Source organism: Heliconius melpomene, chromosome 12 (assembly GCF_056956725.1).
Source record: "Heliconius melpomene rosina isolate 202511_hmr_F chromosome 12, ASM5695672v1, whole genome shotgun sequence".
In the NCBI taxonomy this organism is placed as follows: domain Eukaryota; kingdom Metazoa; phylum Arthropoda; class Insecta; order Lepidoptera; family Nymphalidae; genus Heliconius; species Heliconius melpomene.
The window spans coordinates 12,997,420-13,020,272 of NC_140400.1; the positions used below are offsets into that span (position 1 = coordinate 12,997,420).

At 30.8% G+C, this 22,853-nt stretch overlaps 3 protein-coding genes and 1 long non-coding RNA gene across 4 annotated transcripts; 3 read left to right on the forward strand and 1 right to left on the reverse strand.

The window, feature by feature from the left end:
* The first annotated feature begins 12,826 nt into the window (after nt 1–12,826).
* On the forward strand, nt 12,827–15,342 carry LOC146533959 (acyl-CoA Delta(11) desaturase-like). Its single transcript, XM_085194646.1, has 6 exons — nt 12,827–13,052; nt 13,139–13,269; nt 13,612–13,817; nt 14,169–14,354; nt 14,667–14,823; nt 14,953–15,342. The coding sequence occupies exons 1-6, from the start codon at nt 12,827–12,829 to the stop codon at nt 15,121–15,123; spliced, it is 1,077 nt and encodes a 358-aa protein (XP_085050772.1). The 3' UTR covers nt 15,124–15,342.
* On the reverse strand, nt 13,597–15,472 carry LOC146533960 (uncharacterized). The gene is made up of 3 exons (XR_014878564.1): nt 15,337–15,472; nt 15,034–15,064; nt 13,597–13,727 (listed from the first exon to the last, which is right to left on the reverse strand). It is a non-coding gene; the product is annotated as an uncharacterized LOC146533960 (long non-coding RNA).
* Nucleotides 15,473–16,201: 729 nt separating this feature from the next.
* Nucleotides 16,202–17,409, forward strand: Blos1 (biogenesis of lysosome-related organelles complex 1 subunit 1). The gene is made up of 3 exons (XM_085194648.1): nt 16,202–16,458; nt 16,564–16,636; nt 17,080–17,409. Exons 1-3 carry the CDS (start codon nt 16,398–16,400, stop codon nt 17,327–17,329), a joined length of 384 nt encoding a protein of 127 aa, XP_085050774.1. The 5' UTR covers nt 16,202–16,397; the 3' UTR covers nt 17,330–17,409.
* Nucleotides 17,410–17,880: 471 nt separating this feature from the next.
* Nucleotides 17,881–22,758, forward strand: Pdxk (pyridoxal kinase). Its single transcript, XM_085194647.1, has 5 exons — nt 17,881–18,203; nt 18,356–18,599; nt 19,585–19,851; nt 20,639–20,818; nt 21,066–22,758. Exons 1-5 carry the CDS (start codon nt 18,111–18,113, stop codon nt 21,179–21,181), a joined length of 900 nt encoding a protein of 299 aa, XP_085050773.1. The 5' UTR covers nt 17,881–18,110; the 3' UTR covers nt 21,182–22,758.
* The last annotated feature ends 95 nt before the right edge of the window (nt 22,759–22,853 follow it).

Below are 22,853 nucleotides of genomic sequence, written 5' to 3' on the forward strand. Positions count from 1 at the left end.
CAATGGAAATATTAAATATTTCATTTCCTCGACTAGAAATCGAACCCATAACCTGACACGTTTTCAATCCCACGCTCGTGCGCCATGAGTGACCTCAACCTAATCTTACCGTAATATATAAAGATAATAACAACAATAAACAGAATGTAGGTGTAGACGTTTAAGCGAGACCGTCAACAAAGCCGACTTCCGCTAGTCTGTAATAACACTGACACAATCACAATCACCCTCCGCAAGGAACACAACAATGCATGCATTGTTGGTTGCCAGTCGAGTATATAGGTTAGCGGCCACATCTGCGAAGGAATCATATCCTCAAAGGACTCTCGCGCTGTGCTACTCGAGCGTGCTTCCGGTAATCTACATGTGCTTATTTAGATTAAAAATTAATGTTAATTCTGTATTCTGTACACAACACGGTAGGCAGAGAGAATCTAGTGTTAAGACACTTCGTTCCCCACTTTCCACCGAATTCTGGAAACGTGTTGAGTGATAGAATTCTATGACGTGCTTTTAATATACTTTAAACAGTAATAATTTACGTAATTTTTAGTATTACTTTATTAACTGTTGAATTCAGTCAACAGTACAACCGATGGTTTAATATTCAGCCAACCATGAACGCGACAGGGTTACATTTAAAATGTGGTCCAAAAATGTTTGCAGCAATTGGAAATGAAAATTGAATTGAATGTGTAGGAAATTATTTATTATTCTACGGTATATAAAATAAAATGAATTTATATTATAGTAATATACGAGTAGATATTACTATGTATGGTAAAAAAAATATGCAATAATAGCTTGTAATTTGACAGAGTATTATTATATTATTTTATCAGCTACAATCTGTATCCCGCAGAGCAGGCAGTGAAAATCTGGGAACTTAGTGTTATGACACTCTGTTCCCATTAAAACTCTTTCATTCCCCATCACTTAATTATACAATATTATAAAAAAACCCAAAAATTCTACAGTATACTAATTAACCTAACCCCTAAAGCTGGTTCAAAGTATAAAAAGAGCACATGATTTTAATACGAAGAGGCGTATGCAAATATTTCTTTTGGCTCGCTTGGGCTCGGAACACCATATAATTCTCTTTTAGTTTTATTCCACCCTATAATCGTCTTGTTTAATTAAAAAAAGTATTTTTTCCATTATTATTTACTCTTACGTCGGTATGGATATAGCAATCCAAATTAATATAATTTTCTATGTAACTGTTCTCCGTTTCTTTTTAAAATTTAAATTTTTTCATAGTAGAATATAAATTAATACCAATTTCTTTTCTACTAAAAATAAGTCATTACTTATTAATTGATCCGGGAATACCAAAGCCGCTTTAGATTTTTTCGTGTCAACAAGCAATCCATTAACAATATTGAACAAATGAAAGCCAGCTACGACGCCATTAACATGGAGCCTTAAAAACAGCATGAAGAACCATTATTATAATTACTTCAGACCTCATATCACAAACAAAATTTAAAAAATGAGACTTTTTTCTATTCACTGACTGAGCGTCCTCTTCTCAGCTTTTACGGTCCCAAACGTAATCTTTGTTTATTGTCCTATAAAAACAGGCATATGAAACGAAATAAATTAACGAAATACAGGAGAAAACCTACATTTTGCTAAATATAAACTCGAAACATATTATATTTATGATACTTGTAACGCCGACTGGCATCTTTCCTTATAAATTATTCCGAACCCACTTCGAATATCAATTCCTTTGTCGCATTACTTTTAATATCGTCTTTATTATTTCTATTTCATATTATTCCGAGAAAAAGCGTTCTCGTTGGTGTCAAGGTCAAAATCTTAGCTCATTTTTAAATAAACACAAGACTATAACGCAGTGTAACACACATTTGATCAATATTTGTGTCCTTGACATTCGAAAAGTCTGATACAACATTACTACGTTATAATTCTATCACCCACCTTTATTCCTTTACAATCCTTTTAATATAAGCACTGACACAGCCAAATGGACAATTCTAGTATATAGTTTGGTCATACGGACACAGGTATACGGACACGCGAAAAACGGAGGAACGGAGGGTGAGGAGCGCGGCTACGGGGCGTCTCGTAGCGGCTCGTAGCGTGCGCGTAGCTCGCGCGAGTGACTCGACTGGCGGCCCCGGTGCCGACGCGGACGCGGACTGAGAGGCACAGTGTACGCTGAATGTTTAGATCAATCTATGGTTTATTAATTGGCTTTTTTATTTTGTTTTTTTTTTTTAATTTGTTGTGTGTTTATGGTGTATGTGGTTTTGGTGGCAAGTATTAAAGGAATTATTTTTTATTTAAAATATATATATTTTTTTATCCTCTGAAATTTATTCTATTTAAGGTGATTAAAAATAAATTAATATTAAAAGTAAATTGATAACCGAGTAATCTTCCTGTAGGTTAGGTTATTAGTTAGTATATCTTATAAATTCTAAAATATTATATAATTTAAAAATGTAAGTAAAGGATTTTTTTTAAAATCGTAGTATTATAATACTAACGTCATCAAGACCACAAATAATTCTTATATAACTATGAAGTGAAAAGTTCGTATATAAAGTAATTATTAATTAAAACTAAATTTTAATCTTATTCTTACTATATCGAAATATTTTTTTACAACTTTAACTAATAAAATATTTTTATCGAGAAACATTTGCTAGAAATAAGTAGTCATAAAAATAAATATTAATCTTCTGTATCTCCATAGTCTGTGCTCAAGGAGTATCGTAGTGCGCTTGCGCCGTGACGTCAGCGCGTCTCTCACACACCGGGGCGCCACGCCACCCGTCGCTCCTCGCTTCTGACTCGCTCTACATAGCGCTATAAATTAGCTAATAGTAAGAAATTAGGTTTATTCTTGTTATTATTACTACATATAATACGCGTAAATCAATATTTGGCACACATTTACCTATTAAACTATTTTAAACGTGTTATTTGGTTTTTTTAATGCAAAATATCCCTAAATCCTTTTATCGAAATTTATTTATTATTTTTATCTTAGATATATAATTAACTATATATATCAATAAGCTATTTTTCATATAAGCTACTTAATACAGCAATTTTTCCAATAACTTTTCTCATTATAATATACTTGTTGCAATAATCCTCTCAATAATCCACTACTGCCTACGTGATATTTTTAAAATAGCTCGACGAGCCAGGATGACTATTGTAAAGGAAAATCATTCTACTTTTTAATATTACCTACTATTAGAGCACACATTATTATAGGAAATATTCTTTAAATAAAAATTATATATATTTTTATACTTGCGTTATCTTTTATTTTTTTAGCTTCACGCTGTATCCTGCACGTAGTGGTTAGGCAAAAGGAACCTGAGAATATAATATTAAGATACTTCCCACTCCATTAAGTTACTTGCGTTCCCAACTTTACACCGAGCCTTTTCTTGAGGTATTGTATGTTGGGTGGCGGGTCTCAACTCAGTGCCTTGCCGCGTTCCCCTGAGTGGAAATTGAACCCACAATCGTCGTGTGTGGCAAATAATATATATATTTTTTTAGTAAATTATTATCATTTATTGTGTTATTTAATAATCTCAGTCGCATTTTTTTTCTTTCTTTTTTTCTTCAATAGTGAAAAAATATATTAACGGTACAAATGTTAAGAAATATCTGTGGCTCGGTATTTGTGTATAAATGAACGAAAAATTTTTATAAAAGTATTAAACAACGATTATGCTACTGAATAAAATATAATGTACAATCAATACATGTCTCTCTGTTCCGTCGTCGCTCCGATAAAATAATTCCCTATACGCATTAGGCCCGAACTAACTTCTATGAGATTCCCGACAAAAGGACAGCCGAAGTTTTCTCTCGGAGCCCTTTCTGTTTAGGGTTGTCGTCGCCCTCCGGTATACTGCCCTTTGTGAAGGGACTACAATATGCCGCAAGTTAAGGGCGAAAGAAAGTTATAAAAAAATAATAAAATAAAAGGTAATGGCAGTAGATGCAAATAGTAAGTCGCCTGCGTTATCGTTGCTGACATACTCGTAATGTAACAGCACCCTATATTAAATCATAATGAAAAAAAATATATATTTTCATATTTTTTGGATACACTTAACAATTAATTAAATTTATATACCTAAGTAATATTAATAACGAAATCTCGTATGAACAATATATGACATTTTATTTTTAGAAAAAATAAGTACAGATAAAAAAAATAAGTTTTAAATTTTAATATTTCAATGTTTTTGTTATACGAGTACAAATATAATATTGCATCTTTTTTGTTGCACATCTCTTCATCTCATAAACATTATTTAGTTAGAAAAGTAAGTAAAGTACTCATATATTTTTTATTTATATTATCTACGTTATGTTTAATTTTACGTATTGATTTAAGATGTCTAAGAAACATAATAACAATTTTTATTCTAATGTCAAGTATATAATCAGCGGGACCCTCGTTCAATAACCCTTCAAAAGGGTTGGCAAGCATTGTTGATATTTCAACAGGTCATAAACTGTTCAAAACATAATAATCGCTAAAAGTTTAGCAGACGAGTTCGAGAGCTATTAACAAAAACGTAGTACTGATCGTGCCAAAGTGACCCTCTCGCCTTCGCCCCAGTAGAACTGCTCCGTCACCGGTCACAATAAACTCCCAGTCCCACTCGTTACACCTTATTCGAAGCAACACAATGGCAATAATTAGTGACAGATAGGAAAATAAATATATCTGTATCTGTATTGATGTATGCAGTTTTTTATTTTTTCTTCTATTATAACTCTAAGCTCGATCTAGGATAGTTGATAAATTTATATAAGTCTTAATATAAACGTTCGATATATACAAAGAAAATTGTGTTAAATAAAACAACATAGACAAATAAAATATTATAGCAGACATGCGTAAATAAACTAATAATATTAAGAAATACGGAGGAACTTGGAAGGTCAAGAGTAGATTACAAAAACGACTGACTCTACGATCGACTTCGCCCCTTTGCAGTTATCCAAGGGTAAGTCCAATCACAATATATCTTCTGTCCATAAATTACCAATTTACCATATAGATGTTTCTATTATATTTAGTCTGCATTCTATATAACTCTCTATTGTTAAGAATATTTGTGATAGGTATTTTTTATAATGTTTATTTATATTATACTAGCGGCCCGCCCGCGGTTTCGCCCGTGTGAACTACGTTATTATTAATTTCTGTCTCCATGACTACGTCCTAGTGACGTCTATGCAAAATTTGAGACTCCTAGCATTTGTAGTAACGTAGTTTCATACAAACTTTCGACCCCAAAAACAACCCCTTAGAAGTCGAATATTGCAAATGCCCGTCTTAGCGAGCACCTACGTACTATAAATAACTCCTATGCAAAATTTGAGATTCCTAGCACTTGTAGTTTCTGAGATTTCGTGATGAGTGAGTGACCTTTCGATTTTATATATATAGATTAAATCACACATAAAATATGTAATTCCTCTATAAAATATTTTATAAAATCAAACCAAGGGAGACAGCGTAGTTTCTTTTTCTCATATCCTAAAATAGAAATATTATAGAATTAACATTGACCTTTCAACTATTCGTATTCTAGCTTATTCTATCATTATTTCTGTAGATTTTTAATACTGCCTCCATACAAATTTATTTTAAAATGTAGGTTATATTCCCTTTACCATGTACAGACGCTACTTGTGCGCACCAGTTATTATATTAGCGCACATCTCTGCATGTTGATGAAGATTTATGTTCGTGCTGTGAACAATTTCTCTTAGCTTATTTCTATATCTATTGTATATATATTTTTTAATAAAGCAGATGTTTTGCAACCATGCCCAGTTGCAAATAAAATGGACATTTTCTTTAGGAAACAGAGAAATATTTCAGCTTAACAGGTTTACCAAGTAGATTTTCACCAGGTGAAAAGATACACAAATGAAATAATAGTTTAATTATGTTGTTTAATATCTATTTTTAATATATAACTATGAATCTATGATCTCTACGTGGTGAAAGAGAGAATAACGAATTATAAAAGATATATAATTATAATAATTATTCTTGTGTTATTATTATTCTTGTATTCCTCTTTAATATCTACTAAATAGAACCCACATCATGTATCTTTTCATTTCTATGCTTAGCCTTATGAAAGTATCATAAAGTAAAAAAAATATATAATCATAAATTGATCCTCAACTTTATATGGAAAATGCCGATTTTCATACAAAACTCTAAGGATCACCAGCCCACCCACACGTATAGTATCAATACTAACGCTTTACTTAACCTTTCACATTTATAGACCAGAAATATATTCTATTTTGATCATAATATCGTTAAAAATATGAAATAAGCAAGTCTTATCATATTTTTCCAATATTAGCCATTACATTGACTTATATTACATCCCAGGTCGTCAATCAAACAACCACCATAGCCCTCTTCTCCACGTCCTGAACCCGGCTGACCCGTTTCATTCGATTACAATTTGTTTCGCTTCGTGATTTATGAACTGAAGTCTCTTACTTAACCACTATGGGCTGTGTAAGTGCTATAGAAAAGATATTTTTCTCAATTGTACATCATTAAATATTTACTTTAAGCCGTAGTAATATAATCTAATATTTTTTCCTTTAGTTGATATACTGTAATAAATTTAGTATTATGTACATTGCTTATATTTATTATTATTAATATTTTTCTTGTTCTGATAACAAGGAAAAACGCGGTGTTGAGTTGCGTTCAACACGCAATTTCTTCAGAATTCGACGGAAAAGTGGGGAACGGAATTGTCTTAAGTCCAAATTCCGTTCAATCTACCCTGCTATGAACTGAATAGAGCGTGAAACTAAAAAATAAATAGTTATAAAAGAAACCTTCGAAAAACACAATAGTATCTAATATAAGAAACACACAATTCCCCCAGAATTCGGCTGAAAGTGGGGACTGCATCTTAAACTGCAGTCTAACAAACCATGTTGTATCATTAGACAACTAACTGCACGTACCAACTTTCTCATAGTGTTCGCTACATATCATGAATACTGTTTTGATATTAGCTGAGTTTTCAGATGCACTGGCTGACAAGATTAGTTATAGCATATGAAATAAGTTTATACGTAAGTTAGAATATAGAGCGCTTTTCTTTTTACGTGCAGACATGTTATACGTTTTCAAACTTATATATTAAATTATTTAACTTTGTGTAAGTAAAAAGGTAATATTAAAATAAAACAATATTATTTATATATTATATAACTATTATATATTATATAAAACTAATTTTTAATTGCGGCTCATTCTACTGTCCCGATATCTTCTAAAATGTCTTTCTAAAATCTTTTTTTGATATGCTGTGAAAGACAATTATCAAGGTATCTTGAAATTAAAAGAGGATCAAACTCACAACCTTCGTTAACAGTCATACGCTTATGCTTCTGCACCAGGACTAGCTTTATGATAACGAACATATTGTTTTAAAAGATTAACATCTATGTGAAACCTTGACTAGGATAAATAGAATTTATAATACAAATTTAAATATGATATACTTTAATATAAGATAAAAATATAATATATACCTACATATATAATTGTAAACAATTGGAAGGCAGATTAATCTCACATAGTGTAGTGATAAGTAATCATCCCCCTCAATTTTAACCTCACGCAGTAAAACATCGATCCTTCACATTTTCACAATTAAGAAAAATCCTAACGTTGCTTGTTAAAAGTTTCCTGAAGAAGTATTTCTGATTTCTGTTTCTTGCATTCAATTTGAAAGCATCAGCAGGAAATATGTATGAGTACATATGCTCATGAGATTTTTAACTTTCAAAACTAGTTTAACTAAACTAGAAAGACTTGTTTTAACAAAAGTAAATCTTTCCGGTGTTGATTTCCTCTACTCAACTTTGGGAAACGAAAGTGTCTTAATGGGAACGGAGTGTCTTAACAATAGGTTTCCAGGTTCCCTCTGACTAGCCTGCTATGTGCGGGATACAATTTTGCGATTTATTATTTTTATTTACAATTTAAATTAATAATTTTCTAAGAACAAGACACTATATACTTTAAGAAGTTTTAAACATATATTCTATAGGGAATTTTCATTCTATTCAGCGTTAGAACTAAAATCATTAGTTCGTTCAAGTCGGAGATAATCCGATTGTTGTCTATGAACGTTCACGACAGAACCGTATTTATCTAGACGCTTCGCAGACACGTATTTAGCTCGAGGTAAATTACTCTAATTCCGTCTATATCGAATATTTAATAAGGAACACGGGTTTAGTAACTTGGTTAAGTCCTAGCACAGCTGGGGCTTGCATATGTATGTATGTAACTTTGCTTAGTATAAGCAAATTTGTGTTTAAATTTGGCACGTCAAAAGGGTATTTTTTACATATTTAGCAAGCAACACTAATAAAATAGTTATTTTCTTTCAAAGTAAATAATTCTAAGTAAATTAAAATAAAAACATAGTGTAAAAAGTACCTCATTCCATATAATTAAATAAAAAATTAAACATAGTAATTTTTGTACTATTATATCACATAATAATAAATTGATTACTTTCGTTTAGTTCGTAAAATGATTTTCTAACAAGGGCAACGTCGTAAACCTATTAGCACATACCTTTCACCCCGCAATCTCTCGTCAAGCACTCTTAGCTAAGCTCCTTTGTACGCAACAAGTATACTGAAGTTTCAGCACTTAGTAACCTCGAAACAAGAACAAGATCGTATCCATAAAATCGATACTTATATTTGTTGAAAAATATCGTTATTTTATATAACGTATATAGTGTTAAAGCACTATGTTCCTTTGTTCCATAAACATTGCATGTTAAGTGGCGGGAGTCAATGTCGCTCTTTTCCTCGACAACAGAGCGAATAAATGAAAATATACATTTATGTAGATATTTCATTTCCTCGAATGGATCGGGATCGAACCTAGAACCAGTCATGTTTACAGTCACATTTTGTGCCCTGCGTCACAACTGGCTATTTTGTATGACACTTACAATATAATTAATTAAAGTCAAGAGATATTTATTGAACAGCACAAAGCAATAGCTACACGAATACTAAATCAAGACGGACTTCTAGAAATATTTATTTTTAAATAAAATACGGAATATATCTTCTTTAATAGGAAAAAACCGGCCAACTGCGAGTCGAACTCGATATTCCGTACAAGTTGTATCATATAGGTCAACGAGAAGCATAACTTATAAAGGTTGACAAACTTAAATTTGCATTCGTATACGCTCTTTTCGTGTCATTTAAAACTACGACAACAATACATATATGTTTTGTGATGCTTTTTTTGTTTATTTATATCTTTTTCAAACTAGTTTAGCTTTAGTGTATATTTTTTATAAAAATATACACTAAAGCTAAACTAAGGGGATACACGGGTTGAGTACTTTAGAAGTGTCTATCTTCCAAGTTCCAAATGATTAAAACATTGAGAAAAAATTATTTAGGGAACCTTAATGTAGTTTTTAAATATTTATCTGTAAATATATATATATATATTATATTTAAATTATATATTTAAATTTGATTTTGTATATATTTGGTTCCATGTGCCCACACACGTGGTGTATCTAAAGTCACTATAGTTTACAGAATAGTGTACATATTCCTAATAATTTCGGAATAGTGGCAAAGGCAACTGACAGACAATGCAAATGTATAAGGATTCCGTTTTCTGCCAATCGGCTACGGAACTCTAAAAATTATGCAAACGAATTTTTTTTTCAAACAATCTATTTCAAACATTATTTATTCTAATACAATTACGACATAATGAATATTTTAATACCCCTACCTAATTACATATCTAAATGTCGATAATAGTGTTAGTATGTTGCTACTGACTATTCAAATTAAGTAAACCAATTGTTTAAATTACTGATTAATTTATGATAAAACTACTATATGCTTTTAACATTATAAATATTGAAATTAATTAATTAAAAATAATAATTATAATAGTGAAAAAAAATACAAACAATATCAATTAATTATAACTTGATAGTCGTTGAAAATTTCAAAAACAAAAACCACCACTTCCAGATAGAACTGCCACATGAACCAAAATCAGATCTTCACATTACCCTAATGCTCTTTTATTCAAATAAAAATAAAATAAAATTTTATATTGCTCAAGCAATATAAATGAGGCCGTAAAAAAGAAATAAGATCTCATACGGCTTTTCAATTTAGAGCTGAACTAGAACCGTTTTTCAAGAGCGGAACCGATTTAAACCGCAATCCCTGTAATCGGATTCCCATTGCTACGACCATTTTGAACTTCGTTGCACCCGTTTAAAAACCCATCCCTGAAATATATTATGCCAGTTACATGTACGCTTTATAACGAAAAGCTAATTTAACTTTTAATTCATTGGAGTCATAATAATGGAGACAGAAAAAATACCTTTTCATCTATACAAAATGACCACCAAGTCGCGTTTTGCCTTAAGAAGAAGCTATTGTATGTTTAACATACTTTTAAATTTGAGCAATTATTTTTAAAAAACATTTGTGACTTAAAAACATCAGCTTCACACTGAATCCCGCGCACAGCAGGGTAGGCAGAGGGAACCTAGTGACACAGACAGTTAAGACACTCCGTTCCCAACTTTCTGCTGAATTATGTTCAAAGCAACAATGTAAATAATAAATAATGTTATTTTATTTGTTTCTTCTCTAACAATCAAATTATTTGTAGTACCTACAGCATTGTATGGCCCAACTGGTTTTTGGATTATATTTTATTAAACGCGAAACTCTATACATAAAAATATACAAACAATTTTATACTTTTGTCGACTCAGTGAATTCATTTCATTAATAAAGTTGAATAGATATGTTTTAATAATCAATCTTTAACAATATGTGAACATTCAAAACAATATATCACATATGCATATTTTTAATTGTAGATTGTGTGCCAATAGCAAATACAATTATCCACCTTTCCGGATTTTGATTGAACGTTACTATGCAGAATTGCTCTTCAAGTCACAAATGATTTTTAACCCAATAACGGTAATTCGGTTCAGCTTGCCGACCTGTGCTAAAAATTTCATTCGAATTACCCTCGATCTGACAACCCTTTCAGATGAAAATCAAAATTACGCATAAATCGATTCCAATTTTACGTTTACTTGTTATATTGTAAATATAAATTTAAATTCCTCTTTTTTAAAACGAAAAAAAATATTTTCAAAATATTCATTGCCTCTTAAAACACATAACAAATAATAATTTAAAATGTAGGTACATTGTTTTGTTTTCTACTAATATATTCAAAGGTGGCAAAGATAGATGAAATATGTAGACTGACCGGAACCCAGAGTCGGGCGAGCTACGCGTAATTTCCGCCGAATCGACTAAACAACAACACTGATACAGACTGGACTCACTTTATGATGAATACTTGCCATATAAAGCCCTGTCCGTAGCTCGAAAATGACTGACAAAACTTCTTGTAAAATCACTTTCATATACTGGTATACTCTTTTACTAGTGGTTTTTTATGTGAATCCAACGTCATTTGAAAGAAACTCGCATTAGGAATTGCAAAAAAAATGTTTGCCACCTTTCAGTCAGCTGCAAGCACCCCAACAGGTTACATTATAAAATTTGATAAAAAGTATATATTGGTATAAATTTTATTCTTCAAGTTGAAGTTTTCTAATGCGTCATTTTAAAATAACAAGAATGAGTCATTGAGAGTGTGGAGAGTGGTCCAACATTCTCTTTTATATTCGAAAACACAACTAATTTAGTTGCCTTCCCTAAGAAGAATTCGAACTCATATATAGTCTATCAAAATAGACATTGATCCTCTTGTGACATAGATAAAATTAAGAAAATGTATTTTAATAATAGAAAGATATACTATGTAAATATTGTAGACATGTGAGGTGAATGAATGGTAAATCCATCCTACGAGTTATTAGGGCGTGAAACAAAGATTTTGCTTTGAAGAGCCTCGCTTCGTGAGTTAGAGATCACTCGGATTTTTTATTCTGATTGTAATCTCATTTGACATATTTTCTTATTTACATGTATCCATAGCTATATATAACAAAACTAAAACAGAATTAACTACATGGTTAGAATTTTAATTTTGGTTTCAGAAGCAAGTATGTACTTGCACTACAATTCTTAATAGCACCACAAGCATCCTTTGTGAAAGCCTTACCTTTCTTTAATTCAAATTACAATTAACGATTTGTGGTCCCGGTCGTTAATTTCCCTTATATTTCAAAGATAACTGACCACATCTAAAATATAACTTAATTAATTGTAATCTTTTGAAATCAACGCTTATCAAAATTCAACATAAAGTTAATAGATTACTAGATCAATAATAAACGAGTATATAAACAAAAGAATAGAATATTAGTAACATTAGCATTTGAGTACGCAATCCTATTGTTTGGAGTGTATAAAAAGAAAATGTAAGTCGATATTGGGCACTCATAGTAGATAGTCTGTCCAGCTCTGTGTTGGTTTTAGTTAATAAGAAAATAATATTTTATCATAATAAAGAAAATAGTGAAGTGAGTATCATTTTATAATTAATTAATTTTTATAACTGGTATAATTATTTTAATGTTATTTTATATCTTATGTCTAATCTTAGTCAGTTTTAGTATCTACCATTTACAGAGACTAAAGTTTTTACTTTACTATATAATACTCATATACTTGAATATTACCTACTTAGTGAGGGGTTTTATTGTATTATATATTAAAATATTGTTTTCAGTTAAAAATGCCTCCTCTCGTGGATCCAACGCCATCTGGAGTTTTATTTGAAAGTGACACACAAACAGCGGACTTGGGCTTAGATAAAGACGTAACTGGTCTCAAGAAGGCAGCTCCCAGAAAGTATGAATACGTCTGGTTCAATATCTTTTGGTTCCTATTCTTACATGTGAGCTCCGCTTACGGTGTTTATTTGGGCCTTACGTCTGCGAAGTGGCAAACTAATGTTTTTGGTACATATAAATTTCTTTAGATTTAATAAGTGTTTTATATTTTATGAAAAGTAATTTAAAATAGTATTTTATATTTAAATTTTCAGCTTTTGCTGTACATTTAATGTGCGCTATAGGAATCGGGGCTGGTTCCCACAGACTCTGGACGCATCGAAGTTATAAAGCACGTACGCCTCTTCGTACACTTCTCATGATATGGCAAACTATGGGATTTCAGGTTAATTTTAGAATATTACTTTAATTTTAAAATAATACCACTTTATATGGGACCACGCGTGGCGCAGAAGCACAAGTGTGTGACTGTAAACAGTTTGTGAGTTCGGTCCCCACTCGAGCCAATGAAATATTTATTTCTTCGTCCTGGTGTTGAGACAAAACGCGGCGTTGAGTTCCGCCACTCGACACGCAATGCCTCCAGAATTTTTGTTTCTTTACACTAAGGTCCCTCAGCCTACCCTACTGGATGCGGAGTACAGCCTAATCATGAAAACTAAACTTTAAAATAAAAAACCAATAAGTACATACTTGTTTACATTTTATTTAATTTATATATGTATAGGACTCCATCTTTGAATGGGCTCGCGACCATCGCACACACCACAAGTACGCAGACACTGATGCTGACCCACACAACGCGGAGCGCGGACTGTTCTACTCTCACATGGGCTGGCTGTGCTGTAAGAAAAGCCCGGAAGTAATTGAAGGAGGTCGTCGCATAGACGTTTCAGATCTCTATGACGATCCGGTAGTCATGTTCCAGAAAAGGTTCATATTTTCAATATACAAGTGTATTCTAAACGTAATATTGTACAGTTTTAAATTTTAAATATTTTCACTGAATATTTAGCAGACGACGCCAATCATGGCGCAGTGGCACAAAGTGATATTGTAAACGTAATTGGTTGTGGGTTCGATCCCATCACGAGAAATGAAATATTTATTTTTTTATTTCTATTTCTTCGCTGTGATGTCGAGGCCAAGCGCGGCGCTGAATTCCGCCACTCAACGTGTCGTATGGGGAACGAAATGTCTTAACGCTAGGTTCCCTCTACCTACCCCACTGTATGTAGGATATAGCGTGAAGCTGATTTAATTTGAATTTTGTTTTTTTTGCAGACACTATATGAAAATGATGCCAGTGCTTTGTTTTGTTTTGCCAACCATTATCCCTGTATACTTTTGGGGAGAAACTTGGTTAAACGCATTTTTCATTCCGACAATACTACGGTACACTATTGGAATAAACGTTGTATGGAGTGTCAACAGCTTTGCACATAAATATGGATATAGGCCTTATGATAAGTATGTTATAATTTTTACGCAGAGATATTTATTTAATAATGGACTTCATCATATAGTAGGGTAGATTGAGGTATACAGTATTCGGAAGAATATTTATTGTAGGTACTCGTACTTAAAATATATTCACCACTTTCCTGAGATCAGTGCGGGATTGGTTTTTGTTATGGCATATAATAAATTCATGAAGATAAATAAACAAATAAAATTAATTCAATTTTGTTTTGTAATACATATATAAAAAATCATTTTTGTAACATGGTTCTTATATTTACAGTGTTCGTATTCGCTTGGTTGATTATATTATATTTTTAGGTCACTGAATCCACGAGAAAATATTGCAGTGTGGATGGTGTGCGTAGAAGGTTTCCACAATTACCACCACACATTCCCCTGGGACTACCGTGCGACTGAACACCCTATTCTTAACATGCTCACGCCCACCATTATGTTCATCGAGGGTATGGCAAAGGTAAATAGAATTACATTATATTTCATAAGATATCATAAAAAAATCGTTGCGTTACAAACACATCCTTGTGCCCCTGCGTCACAATGGAATCACAAAATAAGCAAAATATTCATGTGATTTTATTTCCAGATTGGACAAGCTTATGACTTAAAAGCTGTCTCTCCCGACATCATTAAGCAGAGATCTCAACGAACCGGTGATGGAACTCACCATCTTTGGGGCTGGGATGATCCAGAATTTACTGAAAAATTAAAATCACGATATGGTGTTGTAAATAAACCAGAAAGAAAATGCGCTTAATTAGTAATGTTTATACATTCGTTTATTTAAATTAAGAGTTTATGGAAATTATATACATAATATACTTACATATAATAAAAAATCTTTAATGAACATATTTTTTGTTTTCATAACAATTAAAGCTTAAACAGATTTGTACAAGTACGTCAATTTTTTCAATGTCGCAGCTGGCATAAGTACTGTAGTAAACGATAAGCGGAAATCAATACCAACCTCTTCCATTAGTAGGGTATAATTAATGCAACGCAATAATCTACTATACATGTACACGTTTAATATGCTACATTTTGCTTTAAATAAATTAGTCGATAAAGAAGTAAGTAATAAATAAAATATTATTCCAGTACTAACACTCCTTTTTACTCCCCACTCACCAAACCTTGAGACGACGTTATAAGATGTCGCTGTTTGTCTACCACTATAGGAAAACCAACTATTTAAATTTATATCAGTGAAAATTATTAAATCTGCCATTACCAAAAGTTAATGGCACGAGAATTGCAGTAGGTGAAACTAATTTCAGTTTGTGGTTCAACCTATGAATAAATAATATCAACATTTCTTCTGAGATCATAGAAAAATATCTATTGAAACTTAAACCTTCTGTATCTGATAAATTGCATCCTATATTTTCTACCAAAGACAGAACAGTGACGATGTACCTATGCGTTTGGACTGAGAAGATGCTTCATTACGTCTGTGTGTGGTCCGATTTTAATGCGGTTTTTTATTTATAGGTATTGATTTGATTAGCATGTTCTTAGATAGTTGTTACTGTAACTCACAATGGGGCGCTACAGTAAATATTTTTTTTATATAAGGCAATGTCGCCTTGTGTTTCTTATACTACTAACTACCAAGCTATATTTCACCAGCTCTTATTTATTATTATTTATTACGAATTATTATATTGTTATGTAATAGTGAAATAACATCATATTATAACTGTTCAGTATTCGCCATTTAAGAATTGTTCACATAAAATTTTTGGTATTAAGTACTTTAGGAGATACATATTACTTTGTTGACATTATGTTTAATTTTTAAGGGTGGAAACATTTAAGACGACTGTCAAAAAAATGACAGCTGTCTCACAACACGTAAACAAGTAATTTGTTTTTAAATTACCTACTTAATACAATACTAGTGACACTGGCGAAGTGATTAGTGCTGAATTGGCACACCCGGAACGCCATAAATAAAGAGCAACAACAATACAATACTATATAATTAATTAATTACTGATACTGTGTTAATACAAAAATATTCACAAAATGCTGTCTTCTCTTATAAAAGAACATCAGACTAAACAAGCCGCAAAAAGAGTTGTTCAAGGTAATTTTTGCGATATATTTTTCCTTTTGGCATACTTAATACTATTTTAAAACAAAAAAGTTAACATTTATTTTATTATAATTAATATTTGTTTAATTTATATAGAACAAAAACGAAAAGAATGTATCACTGCTGCTAATGATCTAACACAAGCTCTTGTTGACCATTTAAATGTTGGGTAAGTTGGTTCAACAATCCAAAAATATTATCCTCTGAATGTTGCTGCAAATTTTAGTGAATTAATGTAAACTACTTTGAATTAAATACATTTATCATATTATATTAAAATCTTTTTTATACTTTTGCAATAATCAATTATAATAAGTACATCTTTAATTAAAAATCTTCATGCTGTATGCAGCACAACAGAGTGGGCAAAGTGAACCAAGGATTAAAATACTCCATTCCCCATTTTTCCCCAAATTCTAGAGGCATTGCCTTGCCATGCCATTGCAATGTTGAAAAGTAGAACTCAACATAGTGCTTTGCCTCTACATCTAAGAAAATTTTATTTACTCTAGTGGCGAACAAACCCACAACCACTTGCGCTTAACACACTTGTACCTCTACAGAAAGACTGGCCTCATATACATCTTTTATACTTAAATTTTTCTGTTACAGTGTAGCTCAAGCTTATTTAAATCAAAAGAAACTAGATGCTGAAGCCAAATTGCTCCATCAAGGAGCAATTAATTTTGCTAAACAGACTCAACAATGGCTTGCACTTGTTGAAAATTTTAGCAGTGCTCTCAAAGAAATAGGAGATGTGGAAAATTGGGCTCGCAGTATTGAGAATGATATGAAGGTTATAACAGAAACTTTGGAAAGAGCCTATGAAACTGCACAAGAAAAACCAACCAGTAGCCAATAGAATATAATTATTTTAATAACAAATGTAGGTAATTCATTATTTATAAATATAAGTAAAATTAAAGTGTCTGTGATTTCAAACTATACATTTTTATTAACCTGGTTAATTATATGTTAATAAATAGTAATATATATATATAAAATTTAATTAATTTAATTTAATCCACAAACTTTGTGCTACAAATTTTGTGGCTCCCCTCCTTACCACTACAAAATAAATAATTATTTTTAATACGTAAAAAAAGAACTTATTAATATACTTAGAAAAAAGTACAATAAAGAGTTAGCCCTTTTATAACATTGTCAGTCTAGTCAAATTTAGTTTCACTTTCAGCCAAAAATCGGCCGAATCTTCGGCTATGCAGCATAGCTCATACTTAACCCTAATCTCCCAATAACAAAATCAGCCGATCTTAATTAATTTTAAATAAATATTGTAATTAGACAATAATAAAAACACATTTAATAATATTAATTTTTTTACTTAAGTTTTTCTGACTAGAGTCAAGTCTCATTTTAAATTGACATTGACATGACACATGTCTTGTGTCAGTTTTAAATAAGTGCTAATTATCTACCTTTATTTCATAATATTTAAACAATTTATTTTATAATTTATAACACAATATAGTCGTAGCATTATCAAACCGACAAGCTTGTAATCTGTGATATAAGTAATATTCAAAATTATCGCATTTACTCGCTTTATTCAGAAAGCAGTTGTATTTACTTTAGTAAGGTTGTGTGTGGCTCCAAAATTTTAACAAAAATATTTCCTAAAAATGTCAATAGATTCCACACCAAAAGTGCTTTCAATTCAAAGTCATGTCGTCCATGGATATGTGGGCAATAAGAGTGCGGTATTTCCTCTACAAGTAAGATATTTTTTATTTCGCAAATTTTATTAATAAATTGTTTTATTTAATCATGTAAGACGAAAAACCTTAATGAACGTTTATTATCAATAGTTTTGTTTTATTACTGAGATTTGTGTGTTCTTAATTTTTTTCTTATCTTTTTTATTCAGATTTTAGGATTTGAAGTTGATGCCATCAACACAGTTCAGTTTTCAACTCACACTGGCTATAAATATATTAAAGGGACAGTTCTTGAAAATGAAGATATGGCTGAGATTGTTAATGGCTTAATACTAAATAATGTTGACTACTATACTCACTTTTTAACTGGTTATTCAAGATCACCTGATTCTTTAAAACAAATAGCTCAGATTATCCAAAAGCTCAGGGAGAAAAATCCAAATTTAATATATGGTAAGTTTTGTATCTAGGTACTCTAAGATGTAGATTATTATTTAAATGTTACTTTATCATTCTGTCTATTATGACAGAATGATAAAGTAACACGCAGAGTGTTAAATGTCTTTAAAGTAAGCATTAAATTTTATTATAGCTGCATGCTGTCTCTCATATTGAAGAGTAGGCAAAGAAAACCTAATGTTAAGATACTCCATGCCCCACTTTCGGCTTATTTCAAGACATTAGGTGTTGAATGGCAGTTCTAAATGATGTTCTATGTATTGTTACTAAAGTGATGAACATAATTCATTCCTCTGAATGGGGATAAAACCTACTTGTTTCACACTTACAGTCAAATGCTGTGCCACTGTATGCCTCTATAATTTTTGTATACTTATCATATTTGTGGTTTCATGTAAATACATTCATTTCTATTTATTCTAGTGTCATTAAAACTGTAAATAGCCTTATCAGTTAAGCTTAGTAACAGGTTTGAAAATAAATTGATATACATGTTTATCATATATATACTGATGCAATCTTATTAATGTTAAAGTTTTCCTTATATTTTGTATCTAATCTATTATGGAATTCTATAACGATGTTAATAAGATCTTGTAAAAACATCTTCGATTAACATCACAATATCTACAAATTGCAATAATCTATCTACCTTTGACAGTATAACATAATCTGACTGTAAATCGATGGTGATCTTTTCGATGCCCACTTAGGGTAATGAAATATTTTCATTACTTTTCTCGGGTAACACAAAAAGCAGTATTGAGTTGTGCAACTTAACACACAATGTCAGAATTTAAGGTAAATTAAGTTCTCCTTTCTTAAAGTATATCTAGGATTGAAGCTAAAAGCAAAAAAAAAACAGTAACATGATATTTAATATTCCTTCTTTTTTATTACTTTATATTTACAATTACTTTGCTCTGAAATAACCTGAGGCTACTACTCAACATACCTAATTAAATATTTGTAATTCCAGTCTGTGATCCAGTTATGGGAGATAATGGTAAAATGTATGTGCCAGAGGACATTTTGCCAGTATATAGGGACATAGTCATCCCTTTAGCTGATATCTTGACTCCTAATCAGTTTGAAGCGGAACTAATAACTGGCTTGAAAATGAATGATTTAAATGGTGCTCTTGAAGTGATAGACGCCTTACATCTTAAAGGTGTTAAAACAGTAGTCCTATCAAGCACCGAATTGGGTGATAAGAAAAATATGCTGGCCATTGCTAGCAATAAAGGTAAATATTCCTATTTATTATTCATTGTATCTCGTTCCGCTACGCCTATAAACTTGATAATAGAGAGAACTATTGTTTGTTTATTGAGTGTACAGATGTCTGTCACAGTCTAATTAAGACACGTTATTTTTATCTTAAATTTCGACTCGAAAATTCATTTTGTTATTATAAGTACATTTTCTTTGCTATATTGTTATATTGAATTTTGTCGATTCCTACAACTGACAAGTATCAGGAAAATAATATGATTTTACAATGTTAGTGACACATTCATTAAATACTTAGGTTATTAAAAACATTGAAGTATAGCATAGTTGGTAAAAATATACACACGTTTCTAAATACTTTTATTATCTTCAATATGAAACTGTTTAAATTTTACAATTTGTGTCGCAATCGGATATTTCAAATAATTTATCTTAATGAAAATAAAAACTTGGCCTCTCTGTGGCCTCGCCTATAGTCGAGTCGAGTAAGGCCATTTATTATTATCGTAGTAATACAAGATCAATACGATATCTATTATTTTGCTTTGTAACTATTGGAACCATTACGTCAACTCAGATAAGTCATTACTTTATTTGAAGATTAAAATTTGTGTTTATATTAATAATCGAATCGAAGTTAAGATCCTTTAAAGGATTACTTTTGTTGTTCGCCTATCATTTATCGCGTGAAGGGGACCCTTGGTGGGCGAGTCCGGCTCACACTTGGCCGATTCTTAAAAACAACGCCGTTTAAAAAAATATACTCGTAATTAACATTCTTTTTTTTAATTTCTTTACAGATTCGTGCTACCAAATTGAGATACCAAAATTAAATGCATCATTTACGGGTACAGGTGATCTTTTTGCCGCTTTGTTCCTGGCTTGGACTCATAAGAGCAATAAAGATCTAAAAATTACATTAGAAAAAACCGTTGCTACCCTTCAGTATATAGTTAAAGATACATATTATAAAGCTCGAGGTAAATACGAAATATTAATAAATCTCTTTATTACAGCATGTTCATTGCTCAATCGGTAATGCCAATCGGCAATCGCCAAAGTAATCAGAGCAATCAGAAAGCAAGAAAAATCCAAAAGTCAAATACGGGCCGTATTTGACCCGGCTCCCACCCTTCCCACGCCCTTGTTATTAATTTAAGACAAGACGTAAATATTTTATTTTAAAATCAAGTATGATAAGTTATAAATATATTTTTTATTTTACAGATATCCAACCTGATGGAAAAATTCCTAGTTCACTTTTAGAGTTGAGACTCATACAGAATAAGACAACTATAGAGGATCCTACAATTACCATAGAGAGTACTAAAATTCGTGGTTAAAACATGTTTAAGTTTTATAAAATAAGTCTTTAATATTACATTTAAGTATACTTTCAAATCATATTTATGTTAAAACATATTTAAATTTCCAATAACCATGGAAAATAGATCACAAAATAAAGAACAAAAAGGCATAGATTAAGAAGTCACAGTGTAGAACAAAACGTATTATTTAAATTATTATTATTTAGTAATTGTTATGAATTTAAAATTTTATGAAAGTTGATAAATTAATGATAATTCAAAATTAATCAGGTTGTTAGATACAATTGTTGTTGATCATTTAGATAGTATAAATTGTTATGCTTATATACATATATGTACAAATGGCCTAGTTAAAATGTATTATTGTTATTTAGGATAACATTGAGTTTTGTTGCGTTTAATTTCGAACAACGTCTCGAATTTGGGTAGAAAGTTATCCCTGCCTGCTGTAAGTCAGATAAAGCGTAAAGACGAAAAATAAATAAATTTTAATATATATAGCAATTAAATTTTCTGTTAAAGTTTCTTATACTAACCATCCGAAAGTATATTTTCTAGTTTTTACTTTGGATTACTTTTTAAAATGAATGAATGGTTTTTGCTATAGGGTTAATAAACTTGAATGTCTAATTATTACGTGTATTGTTCGTAACTTCGTAATTATATCAAAATTATACCTTGCATTTAGAAGTTTGTACGCCAAGGCTACATTGTTCATAATAATATATTAAAAATAAAAAAATACACGGAATTATAGGACAATAATGCTTTGCGATAAATTATATTTTTAGATTAATTGTGATAAATCATAATAATTCTATTGAATATTGTATTAAGAGAAAAGGCTGTAGTGTAGATTTAGATAAATTTAAAGACATTTTCCATTAGGATAATTTTAAAATAAGTTAACAAGATATTTAAAAATATGAAAAAAATAAATGAGCGTGCACACAACTGAAGTAAAACTTCTTTAGCTCCATCTATATTTGATACCTTTTTTATTGAGAGAAAGAGAGAAAAAAAGTGTATGCCCGCACTCTTCTCTTTCTATCTTCAATAACATCTCTCTCAAATTTCGATCGCCTCGCAAATGGCGAATTCAACATCTTACTGCCCAAGTCAAGCGTGCGTAAAGAAATTTTACTTTAAGTAAAAGTTTAGTGACTTTATTCTAAGCCAGTAATTAAAAACAATTTAAATTTCTTAAACAGACACAAAAAGACAATGATGTGATCATTAGTCATCAATCGAAGATATCAGAGCAGAGTATACCGTTTCTAAAATATTCCTAAAGGTACATCTTTAATAGTTATAAACAAACAGTCGAATTGATAACCTCCTTCTTTTTGAAGTCGGTTAAAAACAAATCATTGCTTTTTTTAAACAGCAAAGTTAATTATTATTAAAATTATCGACATTTAGAAACTACCGATTCGTAATACACATAATTTATTAGTGCTAAGCAATAAAAGGCCAAAATCAAGTCTTCCATTAAACAAGGTTTGTGAAAGTTGCATGTTTGTTTGTTTTTTATGAAGTTATTTTTCTCTGTTTTAGTATATCCAAAATAAATTATTTATATAATAATGAAATATTTTGTTTAATTTAATAATTCAAATTCAATCAAAGAGGTGTCGTATTATAATTTTATAAAATTAATAGTTTTTGATTGCTAAAAATTGGTTAA

Excerpts from the sequence above, each read along its gene's own strand:
- LOC146533959 (XM_085194646.1), top strand. The coding sequence starts at position 12,827 with ATGCCTCCTCTCGTGGATCCAACGCCATCTGGAGTTTTATTTGAAAGT. Across the intron at positions 13,053-13,138 it reads GTGGCAAACTAATGTTTTTG|CTTTTGCTGTACATTTAATG; the intron begins GTACATATAAAT and ends TTAAATTTTCAG. Across the intron at positions 14,355-14,666 it reads GGATATAGGCCTTATGATAA|GTCACTGAATCCACGAGAAA; the intron begins GTATGTTATAAT and ends TTATATTTTTAG.
- Blos1 (XM_085194648.1), top strand. The coding sequence starts at position 16,398 with ATGCTGTCTTCTCTTATAAAAGAACATCAGACTAAACAAGCCGCAAAA. Across the intron at positions 16,459-16,563 it reads CGCAAAAAGAGTTGTTCAAG|AACAAAAACGAAAAGAATGT; the intron begins GTAATTTTTGCG and ends TAATTTATATAG. Across the intron at positions 16,637-17,079 it reads GTTGACCATTTAAATGTTGG|TGTAGCTCAAGCTTATTTAA; the intron begins GTAAGTTGGTTC and ends TTTCTGTTACAG.
- Pdxk (XM_085194647.1), top strand. The coding sequence starts at position 18,111 with ATGTCAATAGATTCCACACCAAAAGTGCTTTCAATTCAAAGTCATGTC. Across the intron at positions 18,600-19,584 it reads AAATCCAAATTTAATATATG|TCTGTGATCCAGTTATGGGA; the intron begins GTAAGTTTTGTA and ends TTGTAATTCCAG. Across the intron at positions 19,852-20,638 it reads GGCCATTGCTAGCAATAAAG|ATTCGTGCTACCAAATTGAG; the intron begins GTAAATATTCCT and ends ATTTCTTTACAG.